General features: G+C 51.4%; 2 protein-coding genes across 3 annotated transcripts in view; one reads left to right on the top strand and one right to left on the bottom strand.

Moving 5' to 3' along the window:
- Positions 1–11,586, top strand: part of Troap (trophinin associated protein) — a 14,813-nt gene extending 3,227 nt beyond the window's left edge. The window contains exons 2-17 of one of the 2 annotated variants that reach the window (XM_010623616.3): positions 573–658; positions 2,528–3,198; positions 3,696–3,844; positions 3,945–4,137; positions 5,280–5,437; positions 5,524–5,661; positions 5,832–5,914; positions 6,365–6,417; positions 7,131–7,246; positions 9,119–9,259; positions 9,363–9,440; positions 9,682–9,741; positions 9,994–10,125; positions 10,248–10,881; positions 11,129–11,322; positions 11,425–11,586. In XM_010623616.3, coding sequence (XP_010621918.1) covers positions 2,937–3,198; positions 3,696–3,844; positions 3,945–4,137; positions 5,280–5,437; positions 5,524–5,661; positions 5,832–5,914; positions 6,365–6,417; positions 7,131–7,246; positions 9,119–9,259; positions 9,363–9,440; positions 9,682–9,741; positions 9,994–10,125; positions 10,248–10,881; positions 11,129–11,322; positions 11,425–11,472 — 2,439 coding nt within the window. In that variant the 5' untranslated portion in view covers positions 573–658; positions 2,528–2,936 and the 3' untranslated portion in view covers positions 11,473–11,586. The other variant, XM_010623617.3, reaches the window with a different exon arrangement.
- A 623-nt stretch (positions 11,587–12,209) lies between these two features.
- On the bottom strand, positions 12,210–15,570 carry C1ql4 (complement C1q like 4; the record flags this gene model as incomplete). Its single annotated transcript, XM_010623700.3, has 2 exons — positions 12,210–13,002; positions 15,268–15,570. Coding segments are annotated over 2 exons (483 nt in total), but the record flags the coding sequence as incomplete, so codon positions are not given.

The raw sequence follows: 15,570 nt of genomic DNA, 5'->3' as shown, positions 1-15,570 counted from the left end.
GAGGAGGAGGAGGAGGAAGAGGAGGAGCGCTGAAGCTGGCTCAAGGGAAGTAGACACTGGGGTCTGGCCTCACACAGCTGGGCAGTGACTGGGGGCCCTGGCAGCAGATGCCTATGGCTCCCTCACCTGGGGCTGTGCAGCAAGCATGCCCACAATGGCATGCTGACTTCCTCATGCCCATCTGTCCTGCTCTTACCTCCCATCATGGAAGATGGACTCCTCACTCAATCCTATGAAGTGAAGCAGAGTTCTTCATCCTCTGGAAGACATAGTCATAGATCTCAGAAGTACTCAGCTCTTGAGTACTGATGGGCCATTCCAATTCCCTCTGTACTTTGGCTCTGATTAGTGAATTAACAGATGTTAAATGCCTAACAAATGCTGGTTCTTTTTTTCTCATTGAGTTTATTGGTACATTTTAGGTATACAGCATAGTTACACTCATCATTGGGATCTTGTACCTTTACATGACAGGTCTTGGTTGTCATTTTTTCCCCTTATCCCTGCTCTCCCTTCAACCTGGTAGTATTTGTTTTTAAATGCTTTGCACACTCATACTTTTTTTCTTTCAGTATAGGGTCTAAGTTGCTAAATTGTCCAGACTGGGCTCAAACTTGGAATGCTCCTGTCTCGGTTTCCCAGAGAGCTGTGATTACAGGTGTGTATCAGCAAACCTGGTTCACACTTGTTATATAATCCTATAGTTCAAATAAATATGTCTTAATCTGATGAAAGAGTGTGAAAAGTACAGTGTATGTGGTTATGTGGTACTGGGGGTTGAATCTAGAGCCTTTGCACTGAGCTACATCCCCAGTCCTTTTTATTTTTTATTTTGAGACAAGATCTCACTAGGCTGTCCTGTTGCCCATTTGGGTTCAAACTCACTATCCTCCTGCTTTTGCTTCCCAAAATGCTAGGAGTACAGGCTGTGCCATCACACTTGTTACTGATGTGGGCTTAAAGGCCTGTCTAATAGGGAGTATGGGGGTGAAGACCTGTAATTCCAGTGACTTGGGAGACTGACATAGGAGGATCGCTTGAACCCAGACATTTTAGACCAGCTTTGCCAAAATAGTGAGATACTGTCTCCAAAAAATAAAATAGCATAGGTGTGATGGCACTCACCTATCGCACCGGGGAGGCAGAAGCAGGAGGATTTCTGGGAGTTTGAGACCAACCTGGGTGATATAGTGAATTCAAGGCCAGCCTGAATTATATAGTGAGATCGTGTGTCAAAATACCAAAAGTAAAAATAAAAATAAAGCCAATGGTGACACATATCTGTAATCCCAAACTTCTGAGAGGCTGAGGCAAGAGGAATTCAACTTTGAGCCCATCTTGGGCAATTTTGTAACTTAGTGAGACCCTATTTTAAAGTTAAAAATAAGGCTGGGGGTATAGCTTAGTGGCACTGCGCCTACCTGGCAAGCACAAGGTCCTGAATTCAATCCCCTATACCAGAAAATAAGAAAGAAAGAAAGAGGGAGAGATGGAAAGAAAGTTTGAGAAATAAAAGTGGTCTGGGGATGTAGCTCCATGCAATCTGGTACTGGGTTCAATCTCCACTACTGCTAGATAAATAAATAAATCTAGAATTCCTGGTTTTTCCTACATTTAGACAGATACAGAAATAAGGGTGTGTGAGCCAGATGTGGTGGTGCACACCTGTAATCCCAGCACTCGGGAGGCTGAGGCAGGAGGATCGTTGTGAAGTGGAGACCAGCCTGGGCTACACAGTGAGTTCCAGGTCATTCTCAATTACATTGTGAGACCCTGTCCCCAAAAACCAAAACCAAAACAAAACAAAAAACCCAAAAGAAATAAGGGTGTGTGTGTGTGTGTGTGTGTGTATACGCAAAGGCCTAGTGAAGGGCCTTACACATAATAGTTGCAAGAGAACATACAGCCATCTCTGCTGCTCTAGTGTTTAGGGTTTAGTACACGGGTAGTACTTGTTAGCGGAACGAGGTGATCATTCCTTCAACTCAAGACCTCAGATAATCTTCCAGTTTTATTTCTTACTGTTCCCTACATACCATCTTACTATTTTCTGAACACTCTATATTCTTTCTTTGCCTTTGCAAGAACTCTACTCCCTAGAACACTGTGCGTGTGCGTGTGCGTCTGTGTGTGTGTGTGTGTGTGTGCTGCTGGGGACTGAAGCTAAGGCACACTAGGTAAGTCTCTACCACTGTTCATTCATTACCAGTTTTGCACTTTGGAAAGAATAGTTACTGTAAGGAGAATGGATTCATATGGAAAGGGAGCACAGAGGATGAGAGATTCTTGCATCCTTTAGGTCAGATTAGGGGAGTAAGGTGGTGGTAATGGAGATATAGATTAGTTCTAAAGTTACTTAAAAGGCAAAATAAGTAAAAGTAAAAGACAGATGGTATGTGGAAGGGAAGAGGATGAGCAGAGGAATAACTCCTAGGTTCCTGGCTTGTGTAATAGGAACTGCTGAGGTCAGAGGGCAAATATTATTAGTCTTGTAAATCTGCAACCACTATTTCCTGTCTTCTTTTAGGGGTTACCCTTCCATTCTAAGGCTGTTCTAGGATCTGACTACCTCACACCCCTGTCTGCCAATCTGCCGGTGGCCCTCACTGCCATTCTCCAGGCTTGCAAAAGAAAAACTGAAGGTGGGGAGAAGGCTGAGGCAGGAGGACTGCAAGTTCAATTGAGGAGCCTCTCAATCCTGGAGTTAATTCTGTGCCAGCCACACCTAGTCTGACCACCTCAAAGGGTTGTGAGGCTTGAGTGAACAAATTGTGTGTGTGTGTGTGTGTGTGTGTGTGTGTGTGTGTTTCTTTTTGTTCTCAGTAGACTCAATTCAATTCTCTTCAGCCCTCTGCCAGTTTGGAAGCAGTCGCTAGTCTCACGCACTTGTTTTCTTTAAATGTCTGCAATTGCGCCCCCAAAGGTTGGCCTGCCTTATGGTTAGAGTCCATAGTGGGCTCGGTGCATCCTCCAACATCACCCCGGCAACAGGGAGGTCCAGCCCTTCCCACAATGCTGCGGATTCTCGCCATAGAGGACGCTGCCCTCGCCAGTCGCGAGACTTCACGAGAACGCTGTATCGCCCGTTGCAGCCCAGACTCGGACCGCCACGCCTTTTACTGCCTCAGAACGGCCTCCTCCTACCCTTTTCCCCGCCTTCCACTCGCGCTCCGCTCTCGGATTGGCTGTTCGAGACGGGTCAGTTTTTTTCCTTGCCAAAAAAAGCTGTTCGACAGCTAGTCTTTCTTCTGGTCCCGCCTCCAAACCCCTAGGATTGGATGGCTGGATTATGCGTCACGCGCTTCCTCACACTCGGACGAGCCAATCAAGAGGTTGGCGTATTTTACAAACTGGGGAAGTAGCAACCCCAGGAGCCCAGAAACTTGGGGAGAAATCGAAGAAAGTGGAGGCGACCGTGAAGAGTTCCCGGGACGGTGCGGCACAGGGATCCTGCAGGAAATGAGGGCTGCGGGAGCTCAGAGGGAAAAAAGCAGTTAGGGGCGTCAGGGCGAAAGAACGGGGTTGGGGTGTCTGGAGGTGGCAGCCAGAAAGAGCGGCCTTGCAGGAGCTTGGGGCTTCTGGGCTCAAAGACTGGGGTGGAGGTGGAAGTATCGGGGTTGCGAGGACCCGTGCCCCGAGAACTGGTTGACTTTGATACCCGATCCTGCCGACTTTTTTTCCCCATCTCACTGTAGCCGCCATGACCACTATCCAAGCCACAGAGGATCCCCTCCTCCGAGGTGTATCCCCTACCCCCAGCAAGATCCCAGTACGCTGTAAGAGACGCCCGCCTTTCCCCACAGTTAAATCGAGCACCCAGGACCAGGAAAACCAAGATCCAAGGGTAAGAGGGGCCTGGTGGGTAATGAGTACTTACCTGAAGGCAACACACACCAGTAATACACCCCGGCGCTGACCAGGTTTTTCTCCCTCTTCAACCCCAGAGTTTGGTGCAGAAGCCTCCGATCAGTATTCAGCACACCCTTGTTGACTCAGAAGGCACCAGGTCCAAAGGCATGCAACGAACAGAGAAATCACAAAAGTGGACGGCAACCACTCAGCTCCGGAACCCCCTAGAGGAGCTCAGGCCTAGCCCTGTGGCACAAAATGTGGGGCTTCGGCCCCCGCCCCCAACAGGTACCTGTTGGATGCCTCCTTGGCTGAGTGGGAGTGAAAATGGCCAGCAGGGCTTGGAGGTGCTTCTATTCCTTGGTCTTCTGCTTAGTACAAGAGTCTTGGGTCTGGGGATTTAGCTCAGTGGCACAGTGCCTCCTAGCCAGCACAAGATCCTGAGTTCGATCCCCAGTACCAAAAGAAAAAAAGGGTCCTGGTAGCTTGGTGTATGGTGTGCACCTGAAATCCCAGTACTCTGGGAGGCTGAGGCAGGAGGACTGCAGTTTCAAGCCCAGCCTGAACAATTAGTGAAAAACCCTGTATCAAAAAATAAAAAGGTGGGCTTAGAGGTAGCTCAGCAGTACTGCACCTGCCTCACAAGTGCAAGGTCTGCATTCAATCCCTGGTACCAAAAAATAAAAAATAAAAAGCACTGGGAATGTGCCATAAGGTTCAATTCCCAGTACCAAAAAGTTAAAAAAAAAAAAAAAAAAAGTCCTGGTTCTGCTTTTGGTGTCCTTAGAAGCCATCTTTCTCCTCTTCAGCAAAGTGTCATAAGGTTTTCAGCTCTATGGTCTCTAATTCTTTGCAGAAATTCTTTTATAATCTGTCTATACTTTAGCTTAAGTGTGTTACCTTTCAGCAGTTTAATAATAGGGCCTTTGTCTTCTTCATCGAACTTGAGCTTACAGTAGTGTTACAAGCTGGATGCATGCCTCTAATCCCAGCTACTCAGGAGGTTGAGGCAGGAAGAGCACAAGATCAAGGCCAATTTAAGCTATTTAGTGAGATCCTGTCTCAAAATAAAAAGCATGTGCCAAGCCCTGGGTTTAGTCCCCTAGAAAGAAAGGAACAGAAAAAAAAGGAGCTAGGCACAGCACAGTGCATGCCTGTAATCCCAGGTCTCAGGAGGCTGAGGCCGGAGGATCACTGCAAGTTCAAGGCCAGCCTGGGCTACATAGTGAGACCCTGTCTCCAAAAAAAAAAAAAGAAGGAAGGAAGGAAGGTAGATATCCTACCAAAAGTTCTGTGAATATTTGGTGAGCTGGGCTCAATTAAATGAGTCTCTGCTCACTTCTGCCCCTCAGGATGACTGTGCCAGTGTCCCTGGCCCCTTAGCCTCCCAATTCCTGTTCCTACTCACCTTTTCTTCTTTAACCTTGCAGTAGCTCCAGGGGCCATAGAGTTTGTGGCTGACCCTGCAGCCCTGGCCACCATCCTGTCAGGTGAAGGGGTGAAGAGCTATCCAATGGGGCGCCAGTCCAGCCTGGCTCAGAGAGTACTGGTTCGAGGGAGCCAGGGAGGTACCATCCGGAGGGGCCAGGTAATGAGACCAGATGTGAGGTCAGGCTGGAGTGGGCCGAGGAGAGAATCCTGAGCTCTTGCTAATAACTTTGCTTGGGGTCCCAGGGTACTCAGGCCTCTGTGTATGTGGCCCCCAGAACCCCCATCCACCAACCAGGCCCTGCCAGGGCTTCCTGCTTCTCAAGGCTGGAGGGATCGGGACCCCGAGGTCGGACTTTATGCCCCCAGAGGCTCCAGGCACTGGTAAGTGCACTGGAGGGGCTGATGTTCTGCGCTTCTGGGAGCTTCCTTCCAGGGACAGCTCGGGAACCTGAGAGCCAAGGGGTTCTACTGCGGGGAAAGGCTTGGTGGAAAGGCCTGAAGGTTTGGGGCGCACCTTGACTCTGCTTTTCTCTCTTGCTTCTATGGATCAGGTTCCACCTTCAAGATCTTCCTTTCACCCCTCCACCCGCCCTAGTTTACAGGACCTCAGAAGAGAGACAGGTGGCAGCAACCGGTAAGGAGAGGATGTGGAGAAAGTCATGAAAAAGAATGAACCAGTGTTCAAGACCCAGGTCCCCCAGATCTAGGGCCTTCTGGAGCTTTAGGACTCCCCAAAGAGGAAACCTATGGCTGACTAGGGTGAGCCCTTGGAATGTAGTTCAGACTTTCAGAGTCAGGCTTCAGTGTGACATGGAAAAAGACAGGTGAGGTGCGGTTTCTTTCAACTACACCATAGACTGTGGCAGTAAATGGGATTTGGATTTAACTCCTGACCCTTTCCAGTACCAGCTGTGCAGGCTTGTCCTAACCTGTCTGAGCTTTGGTCCCTTGAAATGAGAAGAATGTTCGTACCATCATCAGAGGTTGCTGTGAGAGTGCGGAGAAATGATGTATGTATAGCACTCAGCACATGCCCACCTCGTGGTTGGTACTCAGTGACTTCTGTGGTTCTTACTGTCATCAGGACATCAGTGAGCCAGGCCTCAGGATTGCGCCTGGAAACCCCTGTGCAGCCTGGTGAGTTTCCCCTGCAACAGGAAACTGGATAAAAAGCACAGCAGGCTTTGGAGGGTGGGGGTCGGGTGAGGAAATGGGGAGGTGGGGAGGCTAGATCAGTAGGACCAGGAGGGCGGGGAGCATTGGTACAGCACTTGCCTAGCATTTGAAGTGTCCTGGGTTTCACCCCAGCACTGCAAAAATGAATGTATGAATGGGTATGGTGGTACACACTTGTAATTTCAGCACTTGGGAGGCTGAGGCAGGCAGAGCACTACAAATTTAGGCTACTGTGAACTATATATCAAGACCTTGTCTCAAAAAACAAAAACAGGGGCCTGGGATTTAGGTCAGTAGTGCCATTGCCTGCCTCAAAAACACAAGGTCCCAAGCCCGGTACCAAAAAACAAAAACAAAAAAAGGGTGGGAGGAGAAGGAGGACAGAGAGAGACCTTCTGGCTTTTGGCCAGTTGTACTTGTGTCCCCATTTCTGCCCTCTCCCTGCCATTCCTGCAAGATTGACCTTTCATTAACTGTCCTGCCCCACCTCACTCATGATGCTGGGATTGATGAGGATTTACTGAGGTTGTGTTGACTCTTGGGATGCTCCAGGGGTCTCTGCCTCTGACGAGCAATGGGGACTCAAACTGGTGCACCTTTTTCAGAAGTTGCAAAGCCCTGTGCCAGACTTTTGTGGATCTTCTAGGTACTACAGCAAATTTCCTGTCTCCTAGCTTCTCTGCTTGAAGAACATGAAAGCGTCCCTCACTCAGGTGAAGGAGGAGGGGCCCTCCTAGGTCTGGCCCAGCGAGTACCTTTAAGAGAAACCAAAGAGAGATTACCCACTGGGGTGAGAAGGGACCCTCCTGGGATGGGGACAAGGACATGGGAGATGCTTAGGGGAATTTAGGACTGAGAGTGGAGCCAGGCAGGCCTGGTCCTCCGGATGTTATGGCATCTGGGTTTGCTACACGTAGGTCCAGGCCCACTGCAAAGTGGGATCTGGGGCCTGGAGGGAGAGGTCACAAACCGTATATTTTATCATTGTCTGATCAGTTCCAGGGCTGAGACAGATCTGACACTTGCCAACCAAAATCATTCATTGCTTCATTCCACAGATAGCTACCAGCTACTGAGTGAAGTTACTGTTCTAGGCTCTGGACATAAATCCTGTAGAAAGGAAGACAAAAATAAACACATGTGAAGCCGGGCATGGTGGTGCACGCCTGTAATCCCAGCACTTGGGAGGCTGAGGCAGGAGGATCGCTGTGAGTTCAAGATCAGCCTGGGCTACATAGTGAGTTCCAGGTCATTCTCAACTACATAGTGAGTTCCAGGTCAGTCTCGGCTACATAGTGAGTTCCAGGTCAGTCTCAAATACATAGTGAGACCGTCTCCAAAAACCAAAAAAAAAAAAAAAAAAAAAAAAGCATGTGAAACGCATGTGTAAAATATATAAGCTTTCAGATAGTGATCCATTCTCTATAGAGAAAAAAAACAAGGCACTGAAGGGTACTGGAGAGTAGCAGAGTTGTTATCACAGTGTAATGTTGGCTGGGCAGGGGGCTCACTGAGAAGATGATGTTTAAGTGAACAGGAGTTGAGGGCCAGCCAAGCATTTATCTAGGGGAGAATGCTCTAGGCCAAGAGAGCTCTAGATGCAAAGGCATAGGAGAGAATGTACGCAGTGTGTTTGTGGGTCAGCAAGAAAGACTAGTGAGACTGAAGCCGATGAAGGAGGGGAATAGTAAGAGAAAAGCTTACAGCAATAACAGAATCGGATTAGGTAGGGATTTAAATCTGTGTAATACCCTTGGGTTTTTTTTGTTCATTTGTTTGTTTGTTTTCCCCATACTGGAACTGCTGAAACTTCTATGTCCTACTCGGCTTCTAGACACCAGCACGCATATCCACGGACCCCGAGGGTCCCTCTCCCTCTTGCAGTTCATCCCAAGGGTTTAAGCAACTGCCCCTGGAGGGCTCCTGAAAAATCCGGATTTCCTATCATGAACCCCAGCCTTGAGGCTCCCCATCCCCCTTTCTCAAAATGACCCGCAGGATCCCAGAAATACCATCTCACTTCCTTCCAAACTTCCCACTGACTCGGAGACCCCCTTAGCACACAGAAAGCCCCAGATCTCTTCCCCCACCCACATCAGGGCACCTTCCAGAGAAGCCCACATTTTTTTTTTTAGTTTTTTGAGACAGGGTCTCACTATGTAGTTGAGACTGACCTGGAACTCACTATGTAGCCCAGACTGGTCTCGATCTCAGTGATCCTCCTACCTCAGCCTCCCTAGTGAGAGGCCCACATTTTCATAACCCCGGAGGCTAGCTTGCTTTCTTGAGATTCCCCCCATGCCTAATGACTTCTTAGTCATCACTTTCCATGGCCCCAGCAGCCTGTTTATCTCTCACCTGGGAAAGAACCCTCCCCCCGAGCCCCTTCCACAAATCAGCCCCAGAATCTCAGCTCTATCCCCCCAATCTCCATTTCCCAACAGCCTTTCACTTTAGGCACGTGACTCCCCCATCTCAGAGTAGGGGGTGAGACCGCCCTTGGGTTTTTTTGTTTGTTTGTTTTGTGTGTTTGTTTTGCTTGGAATGAGTGGGAAGCCAAGAGAGGAAATGGATAAAAGAAGTGGTATGATTTGGCTGCCGCAGTGTGGCCCCCACAGGAAAGGGAACGAGATCACTCTTGCCACCTTCTCCCTCTCCACAGGATGGCTGGGACTCCCACCTGATGCCCTCCCCTGCCCCTGTGGCCCAGCCCATGCCTGGCCGTGTGGTCACGCCTTCTGCCACTCACCCATCACCCTTTGGACGGGCTCAGCGTGTACCATCCCCTGGCCTCCCTGCTCTGGTTTGTATGGAAAACTCCTGGGGCCTGAGCAAGAACAGAATAATCTGGCTGGAGAACCCGGGCCTGGAGGTTGTTCCTGCTCAGCACCCACATCTCTCCCCAGACTTCATATTCACTGTTGCGGCGTCTCACCATTCGACCCAAAACTCAGTTTACTCCATCCACCCCCAGAGTTAAGCAGGTAAGAAAAGTCAAGGGAGGGCCAGGGATGTAGCTTAGTGATGCCACACCTGCATGGCAAGCTCAAGGTCCTGAGTTTGATCCCCGGTACCAGAAGAAAAAAAATTCAACGGAGGTAGCTGGCCTGGGCCAGACTGTGGGAGGAAGGAGACAGATGGATACAGGGAGAGTTAAGACAGGCAAGGGGAGACTGCATCCATCTGTGGGTTACTGGGCCTTCTGACACCTCATTCCTGTCACAGACCAGATGGTTGAGTGGCCTTACTCCTCAGTCCTGCCCTGAAGAGTCTGCTGTGCCTTGGGTAAGTATGAGAAGCTTATCCATGTTGAGGTCCCTTGTGCTGTCCCCGTGGCCGGGAGACCTAGATTTTGAAGTAGGTGTGTTCTCCGGAGAAGCCACCTACCTCTCCATCTCCTAATACTTCTGTGCTGCTCTTCTACTCTTAAGTCTAGGGCCTCTCAATTAGGGACTTGAATCTCTAGTTAGGGACTCAGACTAGTCTTCTTGCCCCAGCCTGGCTACCTCACCTGCCTTCTTTCCATCTATGTGACAGGAGAAGATTGCAGTACGGTTGTTTGACCAGGACAGTGGTGTAAAGTTGCAGGAGCAGCCTGGGAAACCAGCTGTGGCAAGTCCTGGATCTCACTCCTATGGAACCCTCAACTTTCAGGAGCTAAAAATGCAGGTGGGCTTGTGGGGACAAGGCCTTGATGCCTGCCTGGGCAGTGACAGGACTGGAGAAGGGGGAACTGGGAGGGCAGAGGGACCCACATCCTGACATCGCTCTCGGGCACTCTCGCACTATAGCGCATCAATATCCTGCAGCAGTTACTGCGCCAGGAGGTAGAAGGGCTCGCAGCGGGCAAGTATGCCCCACCTAATGGAGGCTCCTCTCTGGATATGGTTGAACTTAAACCCCTGCTGGCTGAAATTTCTAGAACTCTGAATGTCCCAGACCATAATTCTGGGACTTCCCACCTTCCTGGACTGTCACAACACTCTAAGCTGCCAGAGCCCTGCCCTTTGGAGGAGCGTGGGGATGCACAGCCCTGTTCTGGTGCAGAGCCAGAGGTGACACAACTCTGCCCACCAACAGAGCCAGGGCCTCCAGAGTTCTGCCCTAAGGCCAGACCAGAGACACCAGTGCCCTCCTCCCAGGAGCAGCCTGAGGTAGCAGAGCCCTGCCCATCAGTAGAGCCTGGACTCCTTCAGCCTAGGCCTCAGAGACAGGCTGTGTCTGAAGAGGCCTGTCCAAGAGTAGGGTTGAGGGCATCAGAGGCCCACTCCCTGGAACCTAAAAGCCTAGAGTCCAGTCCATGGCGCTGCTGCAGTCAGGGGGCTCCAGCAACCACCAGCCTGACCTTCTGTTCCCAACGCCCCCTTTGTGCCAGCCCCCGCATCTGCTCACTGCAGTCTCCAAGGCCCCCAACAGGCCAGGCAGGTAAGGAGTTGGCTGGGAAGGGATTGAGCAAAGGAGATCGTATCTCTGGGAGTGGGGCCCTGACCTGCACCAAGTGTTGCTATGCTACTGTCCCCTCTGTCACAGCCTGGCTACCCTCAAGGTGAAGGGAGGACCTGCCCCTCTATCCCTGGGCTCTTCACTGGCTTGGCCCATGAAGGAGGGGAAGGGACCATATATGGTGAGAGTACAGGACTCCAGGCCACTGTCTAAACTCTGTGGCCCTCAGGTCGCAGCAGTCTGGCCCCTGGAACGCTGGCCCTGAGGCAGCGCCTCAAAGCATGTCTCAGTGCTATCCACTGCTCCCATGAGGCTCGTCTGGACGACGAATGTGCCTTTTACACCAGCCGAGTCCCTCCCCCAGGGCCCACCCGTATCTGCACCAACCCTGTGGCCACAGTGCTCGAATGGCAAGATGCCCTGGTGAGCCTCCAGTCCGTCTGTGCAGGGGTGGTGTCAGGGGCCGGCCTCCACTCCTTTACTGAAAGGCAGTGGGAATGTGACAAGACCTCTTTCTTCCTCTAGTGTTTCATTCCAGTTGGTTCTGCGGCCCCTCAGAGCTCTCCACACTGAGGCTTCCACCTCCACCCTCCCCACCTTACCCCTTCCCTTTATCCCTTATTTATGGTTGGTCTGCCCGTGGGACTGGGAGCCAACACTCTTTTATCTTTCAATAAAGTTTACAATGTCTCAGTAGCCAGTGAGTGAGCTTAAAGTATCCACATTGGGCAGCCACTGGTTGCTCGCCAGTTGCCCACATGGTGGCAGTGTGCCCCAGCTCACAGGTTGCCAAGGGTTCCAAATCCACCCCACAGGCTCCTGGAGAAGCTGTCCTGCTCTCCCCACCCTCAGCGACCTCCGAGTGGGCTGGGGTCCATTATGGGGTCTCTGCTTCTCCCTGAGCCTTAAGATCAGTTCCGGGGGCCACGAGCTACACCCTCATCCCCTACAGCTCCGCTGCTAGGACTCGACAGGCACGATGGGGCACACCTGTAGTCCCAGCCACTCTGGTGGGAGGATCATTTAAGGTCAGGGGTTAGAAGCCAGCCTGGGTAATACAGTGAAACCCCATCTCAAAAACAAAAAACACCCCACTCTGCTACAACCCTCTCCCTGTACTAGGCAGAATAGCAGAGCCCAGAGTCAAACCTCTAGAATCCGCTCTTGTGTCACTCTGGCTGGTGTGTCGTCATCCCCCCACCCGAGCCTACAAAGGGAGGCCCCACAGTTCTCCTGGAGCTGATACTTCTTCCTTCCCGTCGCAGAAGAGCCCCTCACTTTGTGCACCAAGTTAAAGTGGCCACACACAATCTCCCAACCTCATTTTATTGGAAGAGCCTACAGCAGCTATAGCCCTGAGGCCTAGGCCCAAGAGGATGGAATGGTGATTGTACAGAATGAATTTAAATGCTAGGAAAAAATTCACCAGTACCTCCAGTTCACTGGAAGGCTGCCAAGGCTGGAGCCTCTAGCACGAAAATGGAGATGAAGGAGGAAGGGATGTCTAGAGAAAATTGTCAATCGAGGACCAGTGCCTATCCCGACCTAGTGTCTCTTCTCGCCAACACACTGGCTCCCAGTTTCTATTCTTTGCCTCCTTAGCCACCATGGCTTCCCTTCCGCTTTCTGGGCCTCTGAGCCCTGGCTAGTGAAGCTGCTCCCCCAGCTCCAGGCAGAGGAGCGGATCACGATTTTGGACCCATTCTGGTCCTACTTTCCCACGCAGCTAGCGGATGCGGCTGGTCCTCAGAGCCCCTCTCCTCCCGCCGCGCCTAGAGCCCCAAGAGTCCGCCCTTCGGCTGCCTCCGAGTGGGAGGGTCCGTCCCAGGTTTTTAAAGGATGGGGTGGCGCCTTGGGCGGGGCCCACAGGAAGTGAGTGAGGCCTGGAGCGAAGGGGGAGCGAAGGGGCGGGGATGGTGCCCGTCAGTCCGGGTAGATGATGAAGCCCGAGAAGGTGCTGTACTTATTGGTGTTGCCGCCGTGCACCTTCCCCCCGTCGAGCTTGATGAAAACCTCGTCGCCCACATCAAGGTGTAGAATGACGCTGTTGCTGGCGTAGTCATAGTTTTGGTCTGCATCCTGAGCAATGGCGCTGGCCCGAACCTAGGGAGGGAGCCGAGGAGGAAATGACCTACTGATGCCCTGTGCGGAGCTGGGCTAACCAGTGAGATGAGAGGAGAAGGTGGTGCTGGGGGACGGGGCTGTGGTGCTGGGAAAGGCAAGATGAAGCTAGGAGATCCAGAGCAGCTCTGGCTGTGCCGTCCACTAGCTGTGCAACTCGGGGCACACATCAGGGCTCCAATCTGAGTGATAAAATTTGGGAGTAATAATAGAACTTACATCCTGAGGTTGTTAGGATTAAATGGGTTGCTACAGGTGAGGTGTGTTCAGAACAGTGGCTATTATAGAGCCATTGTTGTTGTTAGTGCTATAATCTCATTTTAAAAATAAAATTAGAGCTGGGCATGGTGGTGCACACCTGTAGTCCCAGCACTCCAGATGCTGAGGCAGGAGGATCTCTGTGAGTTTGAGGCCAGCCTGGGCTACATAGTTCAAGACCAGCCCGGAGTACATAGCGAGACTTTGTCTCCCAAAAAAAGCCAAAAACTAAATGAAACTAAAATAAGAAGCCTGTAGGGTAATTTTTATGATTCTGTGCCCACTGGGACCTCAGATGAGTCCTAAACTTGTGCTGGGTCATAGGTGAATCTACACGTGTGCTACAGCATGCTGGCACTGTCTCTCTGGCCTCTGGGTGCCCCTTTCCCAGTGGAGGGCTAGCCGGTGCCCAAGGTCTTCTGCTGAGAAACAGGAAGCCCTGCTTCCCCCTCTAGCCTCACTGCTTTTGCCTTAGGCTGTTAGCCCCCTCCTCAGCTCCCCTCTTCCTGTCCCACTGGGCTGGTTATTAACTCATTAATTATTCATCATTATTCTAATCATTATTTACCATCCCCAGGGCCGCAGCGCCCACAGGGTGGACAGAATACAGAGTGGGAACAGCACAACCCCCACCCCCTCCAAAACCAACACATTTGAAATACATACTCGTCCCTGGGCCTCCTTCCAGACAGCCTGCATGAACCAAGCAGGGCTATTCAGTGCCACATGCTCATCTACACCACCGCTCTACTGATACCTTCGTCCCCCCCACCCACAGACCACTCACATCACACACTCACACTTCCTTACACACATACACTATCTCACCCCCATATAGCCACCCAGGAACTCTCACTTGCTTCCCTCCGGTTCTGCTGGGAGATCCCAAAGCAGGTAAGAAGGTGGGCCAGCAGCTGAGGTGTCCTCCTTAATGCAGAAGGGTGCTGCGGCAAAGCTGGCTCAGACAAACTCCAAGGAATAGGCCAGATGCACCCCCTCCAGCCACTACTCCCTCCTGTGAGGCATTCAAAGGTCACTGCTCAGCCCCAACCCCATTTAGCCTGCATTGCCCAGGCAGCTGCCTCCACCTTAGCCAAAGCCTCACCCTGCAGCTCTGTGTATCTACAATTGAGTCCTTGGGACTATCCCCCAAACCAGGGAAAAATGACTGCCTGGAGGGACAGCAAGCAGGAGAACCTGGAGGCTGGGAGATTGCTAAGGAAGGAAGTGAGGACTACTACAGACCAGGCCAGAGCCCAAGGTCTTGATCCTCCTTGTTTCTTGCCTCATTCTTCCTCCAAATCCATTTCTTCTACCACCTAGATGGTCCCTGAACGTCAGACCATTTCCCATCCCTGCCTACGAGACTCAGTGTTATCGGAGGGCAAGGAATGGTCTAGTATTGGCCCCATGATCTGGGGTGAATAGTAGGGCCACTGCCGACCAAGTGGGCAAGCGCTTTCTAGTTTTACCCTTTCCTTGAAAATCCAAGCTCAATGTCTCCATATGGGGGATGCTTGCTGACTGCTGATTGCCTGAGAAATGGGTTTCATTCTGATTCCAAAAAGCCAGATGGGTTCCAGGTAGCTTACCATACACCAGGGATGAGAAACCCAAAGGCCAGGGATGCTTCCCCTCACAACACACAAGGGAGCTCAAGATACGAGGAGAAAATGGGCTGGGTAAATGGTAGCACGATTGCCTAAAGTTGTAAGGCGAGGTCGCAGCTGCCAAGACACTAAGTTTAAATCGTGAGTTCTAAATCGGATACCATTCCTAATGATCCGTGAGACCCTGGGCAGGTGCTATTTCTCTGGCCCCCAATTACAGTTTGGCTAAATGAAATTATTTATTTGTTCTTTGCAGCCTTTCGCTCCTGGATCCACTGACACTATTTCAGGGAAGGAGCTGGGGTTGTGGAATGAGTACGAGAGATTTAAGAAGCTACCAGTTGAGGATCTGGGGCTAGGTGGGAGAGGGACATCTCACCTGTCCATTCTTCATCAAATCTGCCCACATGCTGGTGCCGTCGCCGCCGCGCATGAGCACATGGTAAGCGAAGAAGTAGACTCCCGGCATGGGGCAGGTAAACTTGCCACTGGCCGCCTCGTACGCATTGCCCACGTTGGTCACCACGTCGTCAAAGCGCAGCACCTCGTAACCCTCGTGAGGCCGCCGCAGGCCCGCGTAGAAGGCGATTCGAGGCATGTAGCCGGCAGGGGGCGCTGCCCCACCCGGACCTGGGCCAGGAGGACCCGGAGGACCTGGCCTGCCTGGCTCTCCCGGGGGCCC

This window comes from Fukomys damarensis, unplaced genomic scaffold, assembly GCF_012274545.1.
Source record: "Fukomys damarensis isolate Sample0158 unplaced genomic scaffold, DMR_v1.0_HiC HiC_scaffold_15, whole genome shotgun sequence".
Lineage (NCBI taxonomy): Eukaryota > Metazoa > Chordata > Mammalia > Rodentia > Bathyergidae > Fukomys > Fukomys damarensis.
Note: the sequence above shows the minus strand (reverse complement) of the source record. Positions and strands in the feature narration are given on the sequence as shown.